The following is a 23,573-nucleotide window of genomic DNA, read 5'->3' on the forward strand; positions in this document are numbered from 1 at the left end:
ACATATGTTATGTGAACACAAACTTTTATTTTGGATGCATTATCGTGATTAATCGTTGCCCAGCACTAATATCTATCTATATATATATATATATATATATATATATATATATATATATATATATAATTTATAACTGTTGTTGTTCTTAGTTTTAACTCTAATTAAAAGATTTGATATAATACTGTTGTAAATTACAATTGTACTGTAAATGTAAAAAATATGATCAACATGAGGGTGAGTAATTACTGACTGAATTTTCATTTTTGGGTGAACTAACCCTTTAAATATATTGCTGTTGTAAATTACAATTGTATTATAAAATTAAAAAATAATAATTTATATTTTACACAAAGTTATGATACTAATATTTATGTCTTAAATTCCTCACTTTCAAACATTTAAACTCCTGAGCCTTTAACATTTCTAATAAGCTTTTATTTTGGAGCATTACTGGTAAAATGCTGTAAACTTCTGTCTGGAAATATATATATATTATACATATATATTTTATTTTTTATTATGAACTAACTACTCGTGCATAATTAGGATAGCATTATTCATATATTTATCAGCTTTTGAAATGAAGGATGTTGTTGATGTCAGAATTTTTTTTTTTGTCCAATCAGACCAGTTGAGAACCACAGCTTTAGTGGATGCGTTTGCCATTGCCTGACAATTAGAAGACATTTTAATTTCCAACATGATGTACTGATGTTGTCACATTCATCTTTTTGTCATCAGCTGCTGCTTCAGGCTCCCCTTGAGAAATGAAAAGAGCCTTCTCTTCTGTCTCTCCCTCTCACGGACACATTCAGCAAGAAGCCACAGAGAGCCAGTTAAAGGAGGAGTGATGACTTGTCAAAAAATGACCCTCATTGTTTTGGTTTCCATTTTTAAATTGTTCATCCTGCTCTTTCGACTTTAGTACTCCCAAATGACCTGTCCTCGTTTTCCATGTGTTTGTGGGAATGACTGGAATAAGAGAACAGGGCACCGAATGTCCTTGAACTTACTGTCCACTGAAAGGTCAGTTATGTCATCATGTTACATTCATAGATTCATCAAATAATAGTTTTATTGTCAGTAAACGTGGTTATTTTTTTTAAAGGTCAATGTGATTCATAGAATCTGATTTTACAGAGCTATAACATTATTTAGAAGAATGCGACATGGCATAAAAGCTTCAGTGGGAACACACAAAGCATATTAGAATTTAAGCATACAACATGTTATGCCTTATTGGTTGCAAACAACAACAAAAAAAACACCTTACATTTTTTGATTATGTAATCTTGGCAAATAATGTTACAGTACATCAAATAAGCCTAATGTTCAAAAGTTTTTTTATATATATATTTCTGACCGTATAATATCTGACAACCCAAACAAATTAAACGTCTATAATTTAAAACAGTCATGAAACAGATTGATGCAGTGAATGTTTACATTTTAAATATAGCAAAATATGTTTTACTTTTTTTATTAAAGGTACAATATGTAAGAATTTTGTACTAAAATATCCAAAAATCACTCGCACAGTGTGATATATTTCCTGCAGTTGTGTACTTACAATATCCCAAAAGTCTCCAAAGATTTTTTATTTCAGAGAAATTCCAATTTTAAATAATGGCCCGTCTCGGAAAAAAATGTCGCCTGTCAATGACGCAATATCCACGCTATCCTCGGTTTCCACTCGTACTGCCATAGCCATGATGTAACCATGGCGACAGACGTGGACAACTGCGTAGTGTATAACGTTTAGCGGCATGCTGTTCTTATTTCGTTCAAACATTATGGACCATGGCAAGCAGACTTTGGGACAAAAAAGGAGAACTAAAATGAGGCTCAATATCAGCGTGGTGTTTTTGAGATGCCGAGAGCTAGCGTCCGCGACAAACTTGGACTTGACAGAGCTTCACGAGTCACGACTTGACAGCGACACCGCACTTGAACATTCTTTAGACAGGTGAGCAAATGTACATAAAACAAATCAATGGTATATATAGCTCAACATGATGAAATGTTAGAATATGATCTGTATGTTATTCTAATGTTGATCTAGCTTACTAGTAAGCTGTTAGTTTCATATAGCAGATGAACTAACACATAGAATAACATTATAACTTTCAATACATGCTGTTTAGTATGATAGTGTAACTTTAGACCAAGTGAAACAGCGCTGCGTTACCTTGCAAGTTGAATTCGTCAAATAAACTGACCTGTGTGAGTAGTAATTCAGCATTCGCGGGTAGTTCGGTAGAATGAATCCTTTTTCCTTTATATCCGCGGGACTCGCGTGTGATATCTGTCTATTATTCGCAATCGCGACCTGCTTCATACCACTGTAATGTTCCTCATCCATTAACATTAACTCATCCATTAACATTATTAGAACCATCAGCTTGACAGCAAGTCCCAGCATTCAGCTTGTCACTGCGTCATAAACCTACACCTTTGTTATTGTAAGAGGTTAGTGACCCCTAGTGGCATTTTTTTTTTTTACATATTGTAGCTTTAAGGGTAAGTTTAAGATTATTGCATGCTGTAACAATGTTCTTGGATTTTGCATGTTTTTTTGTTGGATATTTATATAGTTACATTTTGTGACGGCATTTTATTAACTCTTTCCTCGCCAGCGTTTCTAAAAAAGTTGCCAGCCAGTGCCAGCATTTTTTATAATTTTCACAAAAGTTTCATGGCCCCCAGAATATTTTGTTGTATAAATATCTGAACATGCAATATTTCAAAGGAAAGAACAGAGCCTCATGCATTCTTTTTTTAATCAACATTTGAATGTGGGTAAGTTTCATTAAAAAAAAGCAACATTTTGAGCAAACGATGCAGAACGATGATCAAAACACAGATGGAGTAGATCGAGTCCATCAACAGTCCATCAACTAAGCTTCACAGTCCTGTAGCTCGTCCTGGGTCGACATTTCATTCGGGAACGTTAGACAGTTTTGATTTATATGCTGATCATGTTTTACAAATGCATCTGCTTACATATGCTATCGCTTCTTTCTGCTTCATCTTTGCCTGTGGGGGGATTCTTGTAATAGCGCCCCCCTACTGTAAAACAGTGAAAACACGGCGGAGAAAGAGTTCTTCATTGTGTTTTTTTTCATTATTAGGGCCCAAGCCCTGAAAGGGCGAAGGCCCTATTGTTTTCCAAAGGATTATTAGGGCCCAAGCCCTGAAAGGGCGCAGAGCCCTATTGTTCTTCTAAGGGTTTTTTGTTTTTCTTCTTCTTCTTCTTCTTCTTCTTCTTTATAATAAATTTTTTTTCAAGGTTTTTGCCACTTTTGGGGGCCTTAACGTGCTCAAAAACTCTTGAAACTTTGCACACTGGTCAGAACCCGCGGCCATTACAGCCGGACTGAAGCTGGTACCCGGGCGTGGCAGGGGGGCTCGACAGCGCCCCCTGGAACGGGGTCCGAAAACTTGGTCCATAAATCAAACACGCTTGCATGAAATAATATGAAACTCGGTACACTTATAGATCTCATCGGTTCATATATCCTTCATGCTCTGACTTTTTACCCCAGCCCAACAGGAAGTCGGCTATTTGGCGTAGTTTAAAAAACACATGCAATGGAATTTAAAATACTCCTCCTAGACGATTCAAACAATCACCACGAAACTCGGTGTGCATGAAGTCAAGACATGGAGGATGAAAAGTTGCGAGGGGATTTTTGATATCTCGAACGGTTTGGCCGTGGTGAGGAAACGAATTTATGGCGAATATTGGAAACAGGAAGTGTGTTATAACATCCTCATACATTAACTGATCTTGATGAAACTTAAGCAGTGTGTTCGCTGTAAGAGGCCGATCACATGGATGTGACTATTGTGAGTCAAAGTTATAGCGCCACCAACTGGCAGCAGGAAGTGTGTCACTTTTGAAATGCTTTGAAATCACCCTCTTATTTTTACCCGATTTGCTTCAAACTTCATCTGTATAATGTAAACACACGACAGATGTAGACCTGTGAAAGGATTATTGATATCTTTAATACTGTCGCCATGGCAACGCTTTAAACTTTTATATTCTTTTTGGATGCATTTGAGGCTCTTAACATGCTTCAAATTGCATGAAACTCAACATGCATTTGACATTTATTGTGTAATAGACATGTGCGAAGTTTCAGAAACGGGCGTGGTAAGGGGCTCAGTAGCGCCACCTTTAGTCAAAAATGGGGTATTAGTTTTACCTACAGTAACCAAACTCGGTACGTATATTCTTCTCTTCGATCCGGACAACTTTCTAATTTACAGTCATTAGCTCCGACCAACAGGAAGTCAGATATTTTGGTTTAAATGTGTACTGTTTGGAGCATTTTCCCTCTGCCCCTCTGTGTGTGTGTGTGTGTGTGTGAGGAGGGGGGCTAGTTTAGTTTAACCATTTCTCTGCTGTGTGCAAAATCTCTGGCACTTTTGAGGGCCTTAACATGCTCGAAAACTCTTGAAATTTTGCACACAGGTCAGAACCCGCGGCCATTAGGGCCAGGCTGAAGCTGGTACCCGGGCGTGGCAGGGGGGCTCGACAGCGCCCCCCTGGAATGGGATTCGAACACTTGTCCGTATATCAAACACGCTTGCATGAATTAATATGAAACTCGGTACACATATAGATTTAATCGGGCCGAACAACTTTCCCTGGGTCAAGTTTTACGCCAGCCCAACAGGAAGTCGGCTATTACGGGTTGATTGGAGAACGCTTGCTCTCGCATTAGAAACACTTCTCCTAGAGAATTCATCCGATGACCACGAAACTCGGTCAGCATGAAGTCAAGACATGGAAGATGATAAATTGCCAGGGGATTTTTGATATCTCGAACGGTTTGGCCGTGGCGAGGAAACAAATTTATGATTAAAAAAGGATGCATAAAGTGTGTTATAACTTAGTTATGTTTTACCTACAGTAACCAAACTCGGTACGTATATTCTTCTCTTCGATCCGGACAACTTTCTAATTTACAGTCATTAGCTCCGACCAACAGGAAGTCAGATATTGTGGTTTGAATGTGTATTTTCTCTCTCTCTGTCTCTCTGCCATTCTGTGTGTGTGTGTGTCTGTCTGTGTGGGGAGGGGAGGGGAGGGGGGATGTGTGTGTGTGTGTGTGTGTGTGTGTGTGTGTGTGTGTGTGTGTGTGTGTGTGTGTGTGTGTGTGTGAGATTTTGGTTGGGTGACAGTTGTAGGTTACAGTTTGACAAGAGTTTATAGTTTAACAAAAGCACAATGTTGTGTTTCATTGCGAGTGTACACAAATATAAGGAAACACTTTGCATTTTGAATGATGGTCTGTATGAACAAAATGACGGAGTATGTTTTTATGTCTCCATTGTTCGATCGAGCCTCACACACACACACACACACAGCATTCCAGCATTGCAATCTTGACATCGCAGAATGTTCATTATAGCCTTAATAAAATATAATAATAAAATAGTCAACCTTACATATAAAAATTACACTGCTCTGTTTAAATAGTCATTTGTACAGTTTGTGCCGTTCATAATAATTTTTTTTTAATTTTTCTATATTGGAACGTGAGTGTACAAAGTGTACAAAGTACAAAGCCTATAAAAAGAATAGTTTAGCATCCAAAAATGTTAATAATATATATATTATTATTATATATATAATAATATATATGTTAAAAATAGGGGGAAAAAAAGAATTTACATAATATATATATATATACAGTATATTTTGGTGCGATTTGGCCTGGGCATTCCCGAGATATAAGCCAAAAAATGTTTGCATTTGAACGGGAATAACTCCCGGCCCCAATCGCCCACCAACACTGGGATGGTCTCATTACACAGGGCACCTCGAGCACTATCTAAGCTCCGAGTTTCAGATTTTTTCGCTCTCTCGTTCCCAAAATATATGTGAGAAACCAAATTTCCATTCATTCATTCACTTCAACTGTAAGATGGAGGCTGTAATAACACTGTCGTCAACTAGAGAGAGCAGCAGGATTATATTTGTAATCTTTTTATCAGCTTTCAGCATTGGCTAACAAACAAATGCTTAAAGCTATATATTTGTTATTATGATGGACGTGTAATGTGTGTAAGCATGCATAATGGAGTTAACATGCAAAAACTGGTTTGCTTTGGTGCAAAATACTGGTAAACATCAAGACTTGTAAAATGAAAGTGAGTCAATAAGTGGTCTTCTACTGCCCTCTGCTGGACATTCTACTTATTAATAGTCTTTTCACATGTGCTTTTGCATTCATTTAGACACTAAAAAAATCCCTTATATAACAATTACTATTATAACACAATCATATTTTGTCAGTTTATCACTTCATTTGTTCTGATGCTTCACATAATTACTAGCAACGTGGTAAATCATGGTTATTAAAGCTAGAAACATGGAAAATCATAGTAAATAAGGTAAATCATGCTAGAATCCTGGTAAATCATTCTAGAATGTGGTATATCATGGTAAATCATCCTATAACATGGTAAATCAAGGTAAATCATGCTAGAATAGGATGCTAAATTGCGGACGGATTTTTGATATCTCGAACGTTTTGGCCGTGGCGAGGAAACGAATTTATGAAATGATGAATTTACACCGGTACTTAAGAAAAGCTGGTACCGTTACCATTAAATTTTTGTAGTACCGAAATGGTACCGAAGTACCGGGTCTTTTGACAACACTAATATATATATATATATATATATATAAAAAATTCTTATATGTGCCCTCGATGCGCACTTTTGCAAAACCCACACTGATGCAAGCTCTAAAGCAGACTTCTTCTCGACAGTCAAAGCAGAGTTACGTTATTGCCCGTTGTGCACAGGAAATCTAAGGCACCGGGGTGGCGGTTTTTTATATATATATATATATATATATATATATATATATATAAATAAATATAGCCGCAAGCAGCGATGGAGGGCCCAAGCCGGTGGCACCGCCACCCTGGTGCCTTTAGTGCAACTAAAGGCACCGGGGTGGCGGTGCCACAGGCTTGGGCCCGTAATCGCTGCTTGCGGCTATATTTATTTATATATATATATACTGTATATATATATATTATTGTATTTGCCTTTTGTTTTTGTATTGTAAGTGTAACTATTTAAGGGATTGTAATGTTTTGGTAACCTCAGCAGATGAGATAAATAGATTCCTCACCTCTCCAAAACAAATTAAAACAAGCTAAAAGAATCCCAATCTACTCTCTGGACTTGTACACCACACAAGCTTTGTTGAAAATGTAATCTATTAAATGTGATCTACAAATCATCCAAAGACTATTAAAGTGTTTGTATATAATATGAGTTGTTCTTTTAAACGCCAGTGAAAACCCTGATTGAATATGCATTTGTAGGAGTTTACCTTTCAGATGCAAAATTTGTGGGAGGAAAGTATTTAAATAAATTCTGCAAGATGATTTACTAAGGTTTGTGGAAGTCAATTTAATGATATTTACGCCTTTATTTAATGGCCGAAAAGTCTGAATCCATTTTGCGCTTGACATGCTGGATTAAGATATTTTTTTCCACTCGTATTGCCAGAGGAAGACGTTATCCGAACATATTGTTTGTTGAACCACATTATTTCGTTATGGAAACGAGCTGTCTGTGTCTGTTCTTTAATAACAGATCCATAAGGTTTTCATAATATAAATATAAGATTTATACCTTTGGATACACACACACACACACACATTATTTTAAATGGTTGTGACCTGTGAATTTACAGTTTAAAATATTTTCACAACTTAAAGCTACTACAATTTATTGTAATATGAAGTTTTGTTACTGAAAGTTTTATATAGCATCATTAAAATAATTAATTTACTTTTTCAACAAATGTTACAAGTCCAAAAAAGTCCATACTGTCATGGTGCTTTTCGGTCACTTTTGACCAAACAATTTTCTGTTTTGAATAAAAAAATTCACAATAATAAATGAACTGGTAGGGCTATTATTACCATACAGCATAATTGAGTCAGAACACTGAAATAAGAGGTTGAGATGAGATCAGATCCAGACGAATTAAGCTTTCTCTGTTATAACTATTTGACTGTAGTAATAATAATGCAAAAACGTGTACACTTTAAATCAAAATGTATTTTTTTATTGTATATATATACATATATATATATATATACAAACCTTGACAAAGTATTGAAAATGAAAAAGTATTATTTGAGAATAAAAAAACACACACACACATTTAGATCCACAGCCTAAAGTAATTTTGTCCAAAAACTAGAGAATTCACAAGCCTATCCAGAGAGAGATTTTCTCTCAACAGATGGCGCTAATCTGATTTAAAAAAATTATTTAAAAGGCCTAGTCTCTATATTAATCTGAAATACTGCATTAATTAAAAACAAAAAACAAAAACTATGTAACCTAGAAAACAATTTATTTGTATTATTTTTAATGGCAAAAATTAACCATAATTATTGCATAAATATTACGTACCATCAAACCCTCACCAGAGGGTTAAGAACATGTAAGGAATATTGTACAGCAATTAAAAAAAATAAAAAAATTGGCTGCCAAATATATCAACATTGGGAGTCGTCATTACAGGTATGGTTTAAATTAAAGACATATTTATTTATTAGTTTGTTCAATATTAAAATAGTTCAACATAAACATATTTTAGTTACTTTGATGTTTAACATTACAATTTCTTACAGTGGACTTTACATTTAAGATAAAGACTTTCAGTATGTTCTCAACTTCTCATGAACCGCTAGAATATTTTCATAGTCAGCTCTGGATGTGTTAATTGACGTTATAAAATATAAACACATGTTCAGTTTTCATAGAAGCCAAGCTGATTTTAGTGTAAGGTCTTGAATGAAATAAAGAACATCAATTTAGTTTGCATTTACAGAGATATCTATATCCTCCTGAGATTCAGACATATCTGACCTCTAGGAATAACCATTTTATATTTATCTTAGAGCACAATATTGTTATATTTGTAAAATCGATTTTCTGAATTAGCCGTCAAAGCCCGGTTTGTTAATAATAGCCTCTGCTATAATAATACACCGTAAATAGCCTAACTTTCTAAATTAGCCATTGCAATAATCAAATGTGGACTACTTAGAGGACACAATCGAAGCATAAGAAGTTAAACTAAGGTAAGAAAAACACAAACGTGTTACAACGTGTCTTCACACGTAAACAACACGTTGGGAAGACGATCAGTTACTCGCACTTCCGACCGGTCGCCACGGGAACGCGTTAACAACACGTACGCACATGTAGGAACGTGCTACATATGATTTTATGAAAATGATCAATACTTTCGTTTTGGCTCATTGTTTATATGTAGCAGACATGAAAATCAACGAACCTTAATTACAAAGTAAGGTATATTCAGCTGATTATGTTTAAATGTAGGCTAATATTAGAACTCTTATGCATATGTTTTTAATAAACCTTTCCACTTTAACATTTATGATGTTTATTGGTGAAAGATAATGATAATTTAGTAAGTTTATTAAGATCGAGAGTCAGTGTTGAGATAAGTTCTTGAAATAAAATATCATGCTTGATTAGATTCACTTTTTATTAGTTTGCTATTTGTTTGATGTAATGTATAATTTTTATGCATGTTTTCAATCTATATTAAAGTTTTCCTGAATTGCTAAAACACATTTCTTGGAACCATCACCCACTTTATCAAAACCTTAAACACAAAACCAAATCTTCAAACTACATTCAGAGAACTTCTGACTCTTCTGTCAAAATAAAAAAAATTACTCAAAACCATTTTATCTGTGCTCAAAATCAAACAATGCTTTCAGATCATACACACAGCTGGATACAGAAACAGAAAATTGTCAAAAGTGACCGAAAAGCACCATGACAGTATGGACTTTTTTGGACTTGTAACAGTTGTTGGAAAAGTAAATTAATTATTTTAATTATGCAATATCTAACACTTTCAGTAACAATATTTCATATTTCAATAAATTGTAGTAGCTCCTGATTTCCTGAAGATTACAAATTTTTTTTTTTTTTTGCTGGTTCATGTTATTTATTTCTATTTATTTTTAATAATATATTGTATGTTTAATTTCTATTGCTTTAAATGTTTTATGATTATTATTTTTTTTGTAGACTAGGCTAGGCTACTGTATCTTGTTTGAAAATGTACTTTATTGCCTTACGCTACCTCGAGTTCCTTATCCTATTTGTGTGTGTGTGATACATGTGTCCCCTGTGATCTTTGTTCAATAAAAACTAATTAATACACTTCTCTACTCGTAGTCGTAGTCTTCTCTACTCACTTTCTAAATTAATTTTCTTTTAAATTTTCTTTTGTTGCCTGTCTTTAGCTTGGTTTCTGGAGCAACATTACAGTAGATATTGGAAATATGTGAACTCTGTTTTTTTTACAGTCTATGGTGTGAACACACAAAATACACATTTATAATAGGCATATATGTATATATGTATGTAAATCTCTTCCTCTAAGTAAATAGTTGAACTGCCGCTCACTCAAATATTTTGATTTCCAACGTCATGATAAAACCCACATTAAAAACCTTTTCCATATGGTTTGAATGTAGATTCTAGTTGTTTCTTATAAATGAGATGATCTAATTATCTTATTTATATTTTAATACATGTTATTAAAATTGCTTGCTGATCTGGACTGAAATGTAGGCTATGTGCACTTAATATGGGTTCCCTTTTGAACGGTCACTTCGTATTATACGCAGTGGGGCCCTTTCCTCGATTTACTGAAGCCTACTGTAAAACGCATTTTGCAGCTGCACAGCTAGTACATGGCAACTGCACATCCAATGATGTGCCTCTGATTGTTTTTTACGATGGATCTGGAAGATGCATACTTTCACATTTTGATATGGAGTGTGTTCGGCGAGGCCGAAGTCGACCTTTTCGCCTCGAGAACCAACACCCACTGCGCAGTGTTCTTCTTGAAGAACAGAGACGCGCTGGCCCAGCCGGCCCCTTTATGCGATTCCCCCCGTTTCAATGATCCCCCAGGCAGTGGCGGACTGGGACAATAATTCAGGCCGGGAATTTGACTCCACTGCCAGGCCACCTCTGCTGCTGCAGTCACCACCACCCTATTCATGTAATCTACTGGACTGATAAACTTGTAGGCTAACCCTATTAATGTAACAGGTAGACTACCAGATGCAATAATATATAAAAAAATAACCCTTACAAACTCACTAGGAATACACCATTTATACTACCAAACCAATGACAAATAGAAAATTGCCTTAAATTGGCAAAATAAATAAACAAACAAACATTGTAGGCTACATATTGTAGACTTGAAATTAAAAATCTAAATAACTAACACTGTATTCTTTTCCATACCATCTACTTGATTTATTTATTATTTAAACAATTTGACCCACTAACACTATTCTGTCTACTTTTTATAAATGTTTATTTATTATATAAAAAATATGCTACATGTAGACGAAACGAGACTTGACACAGCACCACTTACATATTGTTGCTCGTTTGTTGGTTTAATTCTATCTATTGTGATTATCTAAGTGATTTGTATGTAGTGTTAATTTTGTCACCTATTTTTAATTTAGTCTTAGTCTTGTGCCAAATGTCTTAGTTAGTCTTAGTTTTAGTCAACTAAAAGTCTCGTCATTTTAGTCTAGTTTTAGTCAAAAGAAACTCAAGGTATCTTAGTCAAGTTTTAGTCGACTAAAAGTCTGGTTATTTTAGTCAAATTTTAATTAGTCGTCTAATTTTAGTCAAAAGAAACTCAATATTTCTAAGTTTTAGTTAAAACGTTTTAGTCTTTTTTTAAATAACAAATTATTTCTGAGATTATTTCTGATAACCATTTCAGTCAAATAGTGTTTCAATCTAAAATATTGGTTAAATGTCATAATTACCTGAAAAAAATGTAATAGATTTTTTTAATGCAACTAGTTTTTAACATTAATCTGTTCATAACAGATGAATATCCTATCTCCTGATGATGGCAAGTAGAGACGATTGGAGACGAAAATGAAGAGAGATTTTATCTTAGTTTTTATTTTATGCAAAACATTCTCGTCTTTTTTCGTCAACAATAATGCATGTTAATTTAGTCTTAGTCAGCGTTTTTGGACATTGGTGCAGTCTCGTCATCGTCTCGTCTTAGTCATGGAAAAAAAGGTCGTTGACGAACATTTTTAGTCTCGTCTCGTCTGACGAAATTAACACTATTTGGATGAAAGCGTTTATCTGCCAAATTATTACAAATATAATGTAAATGTAATCTTGACCGACCTGTTCCCTTACTGGCGAACATGGCTGAGATTTTGCAGAAGCTTGCTGCGTCTGTGGCCAGGGCTTTTTTCCTTTTTAAACGCTCCCTCTCTGCTCCTCCTTTGCGTTTACGCTCCATTTTTTGAACTATTTAGTCAGATATTAGGCAGTGCTTCGTGACGTTGGGTGGGATTGTCATTTTCACTCCGCCATTATGATTCGTCGATTGAGAGATCCGTCAATTAATTCGTAGTTGCACACCAGCCTATCCAACGCATTCTCATCCTAGGGCGTCATATACTGACACTTTTGACAAATATCTGCGTCTCACATTGACGCTAAAGGGTGCCATGTGCGTTGGATGTAAACGATTTGTCAAAGCGTCAGTATATGACGCCTTGGGATGAGATCGGGCTGATCGTCTGCACAGCGGCAGCCGGCAGGCCTTTTTTTTTTTTTTTTTTTTTTGGCAGCCGGCAGACCAGAACGACCGTCAGGCCACCGGGAAATGTCCCGGTGCTCCCGATGGCCAGTCCGCCCCTGCCCCCAGGTCATCAAACGGATCAGTGAGAGCGTATGCCCAGTCCTCCTACTGGCCCCCCTCTGGGAATCCAGACCGTGGTTTACAGAGCTGGTTCAGTTATCGGACAGAGTCACCTGGCCTGTTCCGCTGAGGAACCTCCTCACACAGGCCAACGGGACGATATGGCATCCGCGACCCGACTTATGGGCCCTCCATGTCTGGCCCCTAAACGGGTACCCAGGGACCTTCCTGAGAAGGTCTTAAACACTATCACTGAGGCTAGAGCCCCTTCTACCAGGCGCCTTAATGCTCTGAAGTGGTCAGGGTTTTCCAGCTGGTGCTCGGAAAAACTCTTTGATCCAGAGTCATGTGAGGTATCTGTGATACTCTCCTTTCTACAGGAGCTGTTGGACGCGGGCCGTTCCCCGTCCATGCTCAAAGTGTATGTGGCAGCCATTGCAGCTCATCATGCTCCGGTGGCTGGCCAATCACTAGGAAAAAACGACCTGGTGGCACGGTTTCTAAAAGGAGCTAGGAGGATGAACCCCTCCAGATCTCCATCTGTGCCGCCTTGGGACCTCTCCACAGTTCTTGGGGCTCTGAAAAGTCCACCTTTTGAACCGCTCCAGTCGGTTGATCTTAAACCTCTCTCACTAAAGACTGCTCTCCTGCTGGCACTGGCATCTATCAAGCGAGTGGGAGATCTGCAGGCCCTCTCCGTGAGCCCTTCATGTTTGGAGTTTGGATTGGATGACTCCAGGGTCATCCTCAAACCCAGATATATGTACCCAAAGTGTTATCACATTGGGCTAATAATGTTATCACATTATTAGCCCTTCCCCTTCTGCTGAGGATGGGGAGGCTAATCTACTCTGCCCTGTCAGAGCACTGAGAATCTATCTGGAGCATTCTGCGTCTTTTAGACAATCAGAACAGCTCTTTGTCTGTTTTGGTGGCCGATCTAAGGGTTATCCAGTCACTAAGCAAAGACTGTCTAGATGGATAGTAGATGCCATATCTATGGCATATACTGTACCTCAGTGGGTCAGCTTTGCCCTATAGGTATCAAGGCTCATTCGACTAGAGGCATGGACTCGTCTTGGGCTTGGTCCTCTGGTTTTCCCATTCAGGTTATTTGTGATGTGGCCGGCTGGTCCTCGCCTTCCATATTTATGAAGTTGTATAATATGAAGGTACCTTCCCTGCAGGCAAAGGTATTTTCAGTATCATTAAGGCCCGACAGTGTCTGATCTTGTCTATAAATTATTTTACTGTCCACAATCACATATACATTTTATTATTATAAAACCCGCCTTTGGCCGGTTATATTTTCCCTATACTGATAGACCCGACAGTGTCCGGTCCTATAAGTACATTATGTTGGCTATATATTTATTATATACAGTATATGTATTATATTACTAGACCCAACGGTGTCCGGTCTGTTCATTACTGTATATACTTGGGTTCTGGCTTGTTTTTCTGTGTGCTCAGGGGTCCTGAGTTACAGTGGCAACCAGTTTCTTATGGTGCAGCGTTTTGCATGGCGTCCCCACTGCGTATAGCTACGCAATACGAAGTGACCGTTCGAATGGGAACTACTCGGTTACTATCGTAACCTCCGTTCCCTGAGAGTAGGGAACGAGTATTGCGTAGCCGGCCGCATTATAGTAACCAGGCAAGTTGTTGCTTCAGTCGTTTAAACCTGCTAAAATAGCGTTTTTCGGGCACTAATATAGACTAAGGCTGCGCCCCTTGGCGGACTCTGACGTGTAATGATGTGATGCTAGCTCATTGGCGCACACGTCAGAGGTGCCCGCGCCATTGGATTTGCAGTTGCCGCAGCACAGCCAATGAGTGAGCCAGACACTCACTGTGCTAACTGTGCAGCTGCAAAATGTGTTTTACATTATAGGCTTCATTATACTTGTTCCCTACTTTCAGGGAACTGAGGTTACGTAAGTAACCGAGTAGTTTTATCATACTCTGTCTTGACTCTTTACCAAGTTCTCTTTAACTTGCATCTCAAGTTGTGTGTTTGTTTTAGCTACTTATAAGTCTCTAAACTTGTATAAACACCCATCTCTTTTTTTTTACTGCATTCCAAACCAATAGCTTGTTTAGTAAATAAGCGACTTACAGAGACATGCATGGATATGTTTTTAATGTCATTTTCAATTTTCTCTGCACAGTCAATCATCAGTGGCCAAAAGAAATCAGACACTTTTTCCAAAAGTGTTCCACCAACAAATGCCTGTGCCGTTGTAATTTGAAGATCAGGAGCAAATTGATGCAATCCACACTCATCTGACATCAATCTGGGCAGCACACCCACACACACCCACATTGACAAGATCAAATTCACCATGGATGTCCTTTTTTACAGTTTTTAATGTTTAATTTTGTTATCAGTGAGCAGGAGCACTTTGACAGGAGGATAAAAAAAAACAGTTAAACAAGAGTGGCAAGCCATAGGGGAGTCATCGGGAGTCATCATAATTCATGATACATGATTTTAGAGAAGGGTTCAATTGTGTTTGTCTTCATAAAAGGCTGTGTATATGACACTGTTTTGTAGCAGTACGAGAGCAATGGAGAATAGTACAGCAGATATTTCATCGAGGATCCATATGATTACACGGCTACTCTATATCGAAATGGGCTAATATGCAATATCTAATTGTAATTTTATATAAATTCACAACAACATATTTCACTCAGTTTACTGTATATAAAAACCTACGGTGAATATACTTTTCTAGGTCATACATCATTACTTGTCAAAAATGCACTTCCTTTGGCATTTCCGTTTATAGATAGATTTTTCACACAGCAAGCACCCAGATCCTGCATGGAAGCTTTGTCTACACAAATTAACAGAAAGTGAACTAGTGTGGATAAAAGATGCAAAAAACAAAACAAAAAACATGGCAGATCGATTCAAACTATAAACTTCGACGGGTAAGGAATAAAGCATCAGCTGTCAAAACAAAACTGTTAATTTCACTTAATTTAACTGAACTTAACTTTTGTGTGTTAAACACGCTGTGGTTCATAATATTGTATTACTCTCCCCGTTGCACATGAATGTCATTAAAAATAATAATACTTAACCTTTTTCATGAAGATAGGCTGATTTCTGTATATAATAGACTATACAGTATAAGGCAAAACAATTAGTGATAATTGACACTTAAAGCTAAGGATGTAAAGAAACCTTAGACATTTTTTTAAAATTAATAGTTAATAATTGTATTTTATTGAGAAAATATTTTGGTTTGACTTGTATATTTTTTTTTTATTAGATCAGATAGCATTTTAATGGAATGGAATGGACTGCATTTATATAGCGCTTTCACAGACCCAATGGCCACCAAAGCGCTTTACAATATTGCCTCACATTCACCCATTCTCTCACTCATTCATACACCGACGGCGGTGTCAGCCATGCAAGGCGATCCAGCTCGTCGGGAGCAGCTGGGGTTAGGTGTCTTGCTCAAGGACACCTCGACACTTGGTCAGGTGGAACCGGGGATTGAACTACCAACCTTCCGGTTTGTAGACAATCTACATGAACCACTGAGCCACTGCCGCCCCCATAAGCTGTCATATGGTGATGTATACAATGTCCCCCTCACATGTTACAATGTACCCCACATTTGGGGCATGTTGTCACATTTCACTTCCCTTCTTTCGGGGTAAATCAAGAAAAAAAGTATACACTGTATTAATAAAACAAAACCACATAATTGTACTAGACATGTGGGAAATGAATGTGAGGAAAAATAAATACTCTAAACCCAAAATAGATTTACACAAACTGAGAAAGTCAAAAAGCGTTCCGTTGTGCTCCGCTCTCCCCTACCCACGACAAATCATGATTAGTCTTATTTTTGGACCGTCCGGCCCGCCATAGTATGTTAGCCACACCCTGCGCGAGCGCTGGTTACACCTGTTTTCTCAGGTAATAACCCGACAGTCTCTAACGATCCCGGACTTCTTCTTACCGCATGGACGTTACGCGCTGCTGCAGAGCGCTTGAAGTGAAACTTCCTACAAACTAACAACGACTTTATATAGTCCATAAACTAACCAAGATGAATGAAAAGGACATTGAACAAGGTGGAGTCGCCGTGATGCCGAGAACAGATCTGGTAGGTCTGTCAGAAGGCTACAGAAGCGCTGTTTTTGCATTTGATTTTGTATCGTCGTTACAAACACGCTTCAGCTGTTTGCTTGTCATATATTATGTTCTTAAAGAGTCCGTATTTTAAAGCATTTAGTATCGTTAAGATTCAGTGTTGGCTATGAGCAGCAGGGCTTCAGGGAGTTCCTCAAAACAACATACCATGGGTTAAAACAAGACTGTGCACGTGTGTTTATCATGTGCGTCTTTTATATGGTCTCACTTTACTAACTACAGTGTTCATGTATTACAGTGCAATTACATTTGTTGTATTTTTTTAAATGAATAACAAGTATTTTATGGAAGTTAGTCTCATTTACAGTCACCCTGAGGTTAATCTAAATTATCATTAAATCAAACATTATAATTTCAATCAAAGTTGCATTCAAATTAATATAGCCCACTGTTTTTATGCAAATTCCTCTGGAGAACTGTTTAGTAATAGTTAATTGTACTGTGCATCAAAAAAAGTTTGTGCTTTTGTGTTTCAGTGTACCAAACAATGTAACGGGGAAGCTAAACAAACCCCAGTTCATATGATCTAAATAAGTGATGAAGCTCCGTAATGGCTAAACTGGTCTGACTTGCTTTCCTGATGAAAAGGGATGGGTGGGGATCTAATAATGAAATTAGAAGCGGAGATAAAGTGAGCTGTTTACCCTAGTGTTGTGATTTTCTCTCTCTGACCTTCCTTGCGCAAAACCATTAGATAAGATAAAGTGTTACAAGCTTTGAAATTGCACTCAATATTTCCCCCTCACATGATCAGCTTAATATACTAGCTTGATCTTGCTAACTTAGTGACATTGTCACCATAAGTCCAAGACCACTGTTGCACTAGCATTCATGTTTTTAGTGCATTAATGTTTTTAGTGCATTCATTAAAAATAATTTATTTCATTGATTTTAGAGCTGGATTCCAAATTTCTTTAAAAAGAGAGCGTGCACAACATTTGTGGAGGACTCTTTCAGGTAAGATGTCTGACTTGGTGAGTATTCAGTATGTCTTGTTAGATTCCTTCTGATCCGTCTGTTGTTTTGTAGCAATGGCGGTCGCTGTCAGTGTGGGTCCACGCGAGACACACACCTCCCACTGGCCCTGGGCGATAACTTCAGCACAGCCATGGTCAGTCACTGGGACAGCACACAGCACTCCTCCGAACAGCCCACAGACGCCTATGGAGAGCTGGAGTTTGTTGGGGCCAGCAAGAGACACAGTTATGTGAGTACCTCTCCATTGTGGATGGGCTGTATATGAGCTTTATGAGCTATAAAGATATAGATATTAGTGATCTGGATCGCATGGAAAATAGAGATTATAGAGAATACACTTTGGTAAACAAGCAAATAGCGTCTGTCTGGAGACTTGCACTCTCAGTCACCTGCGCTTCCTCTGCAAGTGACGTCACTTGCAATCGACACAAATAAACCGTAAATACGTTTCCAGCAGTTCATTCGCATTATTGACGCTGTTAAACGCTTTAAAGTACTTGCGTGCTATAATCTTGTATATACTGTAGAGAACATACAAACTCTACACAGAAAGAATTGCCACACACAGTTGTAGATGCAGACGATGACGAAGAAGATAATGTTAAAAGTGTTTAATTGGTTGCGTGACGTCTGTGAGGTGTGGCTGGACAAGGCTGCTGTTATCCACTGGTTTGCCCACTGTGAACACGGATCCATTCGTCCACAGCGCAAAGTTGATGTAACTTTCCAAGGGTCCAGCAGGGATTGCCACGGGGCATGACCAAGCGGAGATCTACGGGGAAAATGCAAAGGAAAAACTTTTCCATTTTTAGTACATCGTCATGTAAACGTACCCTAAATTTGGCCTTCACATTACAAAAATATTTAATATCAATCAACCCCTGGCAGGGACATAACAATTGCCCAAAGTTGAAGAAATAACCACATTTAACAATTCAGTAGCTTGTTTCTGTAACTTACAGTTGCTTCTCGCCATTGATTCCTGTTTTGATCTCACTCCCCTTCTCTTTATCCCAGTTTTTGCGTCTCTCCAGCACCACTGATTCTTCCAGGGTCTTCAATATCATGAGGGAGCATTGGAAACTGCCGCAGCCCAACCTGGTGGTGTCAGTGGTTGGTGGTGAGAAAAAGTCAGAGGTCAAGACCTGGGTGCGAGAGGTGCTGAGGCAGGGACTGGTTAAAGCTGCACAGAGTACAGGTGTCGTCTTCTCTCCACACATAATATTATTAATTTCTGTTTTCATGTTTTTCATCCATGTCCATCCATGTTATACAAAGGTTTTCATTATGCTACTTTTACAACTATGTTAAAGTTATGATATCAGAGTAGAAGTTTTGATTTACTGCCAGACTGTAATTTGTGAAAAGGTTTGCCATGCGACTCTGTTCGTAAATCTCATACCTGAAATGATCGATGAACAACCGAAAATTGCATGACCACAGTGATTTTAGCAACTTCAACTCTGCCTTCTGTTGTAAACTGACAATATGCAAGAAGTATGAATATGAATCATACATTCATGTCTAGAGTAACTGCAAGTCATTTAAAGAGCCAGTTACCAGGACATAAATTCCTGCATAAAAATCACTATGAAAAGCAGCAAAAACATATAAAAAACAATAAAATATAATAATAATTCATAAGAATTATGACTAGTAAATATCATCTATTAAATAAATAAAAAGTCGATTTTATATGTGGCTTACATACATCTTATACATTACATATAGGTGCGTGGATCATAAGCGGAGGGTTGATGGAAGGCCTCGGCAGGTGTGTAGGAAAAGCTGTGAAAGATCATGCCACCGCAACGTCTGCTGTCACTCTCAGTAAAGTGGTTCTTATCGGCATCGCTCCCTGGGGCCTTGTGAAGAATCTGGAACAGCTCGTCAACCCTGAGGTAACGCAACTCAAAAAAAGATTAACAGTCCTGGTCAGAATCATTGGCCCCCTAACAAAGAATGAACAGAAGCCTGTGAAGAAAAATCTGAATCAATCCTTTTGATCTCTTTTTTTTTTTTTTAAACCCACAAAAATCTAACCTTTCATTGAAGTAAAACAATTGGAAAATGTGGGGGGAATCTCATTATGAAATGTTTTTCTCCAATTCACATTATCCAGAATTATTGGCACCCTTTTATTCAATACTTTTTGCAAACAAGATAACAGCTCTTCTCTTATAAATGAGTGAGGTTAAAGAACACCTGACGAGATCAATGATCAGTGACCCATTTTTGTGTTGGATTTGATGTTTGTTTTGGATTATTGTCTTGATGGAAGATCCAACCATGGCCCATTATACGATTTCTATAAGATGCAGTCAGGTTTTTATTTTTAATTTTTTTATCTGTTGGTATTTGATTGAATCCATGATGCCATGTATCTCAAAAAGATGTCCAGATCCCCCGGAAGTAAAATATGCCCACAGCAGTATATTTATTATTTAATTTACACATGGGGTACCAATTTATGCATGTGTGCAGCAAACTAATCTGGTGGGTTTGCTGCCAAAAAGCTCTTTTTGTTCCAGTCGTGTCTGGCAACTGAATATGCTAAAGTTTGTTTTTGGATGAGAGCATTTTTCCTTTATCAAACAACTTGTGATGTAGGTGCTGTTTTTTTTTTTTTTTTTGACCCCAATACTCAACTAATTTCTGCAATTTTCCAGCTGTGATCCTTGGAGAGTCTTCTGTCAGAGTCCTGAACTATCCTCATTACTTGTATTAAGACAATGTAGACACGCGTTCTCTGCCAGACAGATTCATAACATCTCCTGTTTTGGAACTTATTTATTGCCCTGATGGTGTAAATGGGAATTTTCTTATAGCCACATTTTAAATTGTGAAGCTCAACAATCTTTTGCTGCACATCAGAACTACATTTCAATCATGACAAATCCCGGAAAAGTTATTGAATATGGCAATGTTGATGCATTTGGTCTTGGCGGACTTGATCTGCTACACTGCTGCTGCTGAGCAAGTATAGACTTGCTACTTCTAACAGACACACTGCTGTGAGCATGTAAGATACGCTGCTGCTGCTAAATAGACATGCATAAGTCCCGTAGCAGATCTAGGCAGGTGGAGCTGGGGGAGGTGGAGGGTTTCAGAGGAACTCTGATAGGGCGATGCAGGACTAGTTACAACAAACACTGAACCAGACTATTTAAATGTTGAGCAAGCAATCTCATTGGCTGCAGGATCAGCAGAGGCCAATCAGCTTTTGCCAATGTGGCAATAGTGTGACTGCTTGTAGATTGCATGTAAAGGACCTATCAGCCTGTGCCCTCTAGAGTTTCATAACTGAACTAGATCATCTTTTTTTTTTTACCCATTGTGATGTTTGATCTATGGAATTTGCCTTTTGTGTTACCTCATATTTATACTCTTCAAGGCTCTGCAATTTCATGCTCCTAGTCACCCTGGTGTGCTAAAAATGTGTACCGTATTTTCCGGACTATAAGTCGCTCCGGAGTATAAGTCGCATCAGTCAAAAAATGCGTCATGAAGAGGAAAGAAACATATATAAGTCGCACTGGATTATAAGTCGCATTTATTTAGAAATTTAATTCACAAAATCCAAGACCAAGAACAGACATTTAATCTAGAAAGGCAAGTTATTGAACTACACAATAGCACACAGAACAACAGGCTGAAGGTGTCTGGCATGTTAAAGTAACACATTAACAGTTATTCAGCTACACAATAGCATAAAGAGCATATACCTGGGAGGCTGAATAGGCTAAATTAACAAAAGCCAGCGAGTCCAACAAGCAAGTTACCGGTAAGCAAGTTCACCAAGCTCCCGATCTCATTCCACACATCACTGAATCCATTGAATTCTTCCTCTGTGTCGCTTCTGAACATCTCCGCCAACTAGAACGCCCTCTCACGGCTGTAAACCGTAATGTTTTCTCTTGGTTCATCTCAGTCAGTATGAATACATTTGTATATATATGTCGCACCTGACTATAAGTCGCAGGACTAGTCAAACAATGAAAAAAAGTGTGATTTATAGTCCGGAAAATACGGTAAATATGATATATTCTTCAGAGCTATTTTATACATAAAAATTTCTAGGGGTACCAATATGTCCATATGCTATGTACTGCATTAGCAGTATAGTGTATGCAATTTGAAGATAAACTGCCATTCCACACTGCATTTGCATATGGTCTTTCAGAACAACAGTGTCTCATTCTTTCTCTTAGGGAAGTTTCCCCGCAAAGTATTTTGTCAGAAACGGAGCACGAGACTCTTGCTATCTGGATAATAATTACAAGGCTTTCCTTCTGGTGGATGATGGGACCATAGGGCGTAATGGTGGTGAGGTCGCCTTCAGAGCCCGTCTAGAGGATTACATTTCACATCAGCGCACAGGTACAAAATAAAATGCTGCTTTTAGAGCATTTTACGTGCTTTACAGCATTAAACTTGATGTTCATGAGATACTTAATGGCTATTTTGGGTGTATTACAAGAGAAGACCCAACTTTTAGTTTAAAAGGCTACTAGGCGAACCATTCAGAAAGTTTTCGTAGAAGGTCATGTGAAGGTTAATTTTGACAAAGTATGATATTAGTAAGAGTTCAGTGATTCAGAGAACTGAAATATTAATGATAATCTCTGTGTGTGTATTAGGCGCGATAATCACAATAAAATGTACGTCGATAACGATAATCTGTGGACATTTTTACTCGGTATGGATTAATCGCAAAGTGGAAATAAACGCGACAACAGCCAGTCAGTGAATGTTGCTAATTTCACTGAAACTAAAAGATCTTCACAACAAACCGTCAAAAATAAAAGTTTGGTTTAACTTCAAGAAATTTTGACACATATATATCACTACTGTATACTAAAACGTACTTCTCAAAGTAATATAAATAATATTTCTAAGGAATATCAATGTAGAGGGTTCATAGAATATCTTAAAGGAATAAGACTTTTTTTTTCATCCATGTTTTAAATGTATACAGTTTTGTTTTACAGCGTCTTATTTGACAAAAAAAAAATACAAATGCAACGTTTTGTTGTAAATTTATTTTTTTCATTCGATTACATTTTAAAACTTCATTAAATTGGTTAAGTTTATTTAAATTTGTATTAAATCATAAAACACAGAACCTTAAAAGAATTTAGGGGAAAATTAAATTAAATTCACGGGGGCCTAAATTAAAAGGTAGCCACTCTGTGAAGTTTAATTGTGAACTAACAAGTTTACATTTTTACATTCATTTTCAAGGTCTAACAAATATTTGTAAAGCATTTCCTACCCCATTAATGGCAAATTAATATTGTGATAAATACCATGATATATCAATATCGTATAATATGGAAAAAAAAATTGTGATAATATTTTTGGCCGTATCGCCCAGCCCTATGTATGTGTGTGCGTTATATATTTTAAGGTTAAGATCTGTTTAATAAAAGCATCGAGGAATATGTACTTAAATGCAATTGCTAAAAAAACGCAATCTCATGTGCAGGCAGTGCAAGTATTGACATTCCAGTTCTGAATATGCTGATATCTGGAGAAGCTTCCATGCTGGAGGTGAGCAGATTCCAGTTTAATTACATGCAAAACGTCCTCAGTCCTATCTCTCAATTCTCTTAC

General features: G+C 37.3%; 1 protein-coding gene across 3 annotated transcripts in view; it reads left to right on the forward strand.

The window, feature by feature from the left end:
* LOC306989182 (transient receptor potential cation channel subfamily M member 4-like) overlaps positions 1 to 23,573 on the forward strand; it is a 74,572-nt gene that overhangs the window by 29,064 nt on the left and 21,935 nt on the right. For 2 of the 3 annotated variants that reach the window (XR_013795595.1, XM_079594612.1), the window contains exons 1-7: positions 16,686 to 16,932; positions 17,875 to 17,936; positions 18,009 to 18,186; positions 18,975 to 19,155; positions 19,689 to 19,858; positions 22,169 to 22,337; positions 23,446 to 23,510. Coding sequence is in view for 2 of the 3 variants with exons in the window: in XM_079594612.1 (XP_079450738.1) it covers positions 16,876 to 16,932; positions 17,875 to 17,936; positions 18,009 to 18,186; positions 18,975 to 19,155; positions 19,689 to 19,858; positions 22,169 to 22,337; positions 23,446 to 23,510 (882 nt within the window). In the remaining variant the exon portion in view is untranslated. Of the gene's footprint in view, positions 1 to 741; positions 16,933 to 17,874; positions 17,937 to 18,008; positions 18,187 to 18,974; positions 19,156 to 19,688; positions 19,859 to 22,168; positions 22,338 to 23,445; positions 23,511 to 23,573 lie in introns of those variants that run through there. The other variant, XM_079594613.1, reaches the window with a different exon arrangement.

This window comes from Phoxinus phoxinus (assembly GCF_949152265.1).
Source record: "Phoxinus phoxinus genome assembly, chromosome: 21".
Lineage (NCBI taxonomy): Eukaryota > Metazoa > Chordata > Actinopteri > Cypriniformes > Leuciscidae > Phoxinus > Phoxinus phoxinus.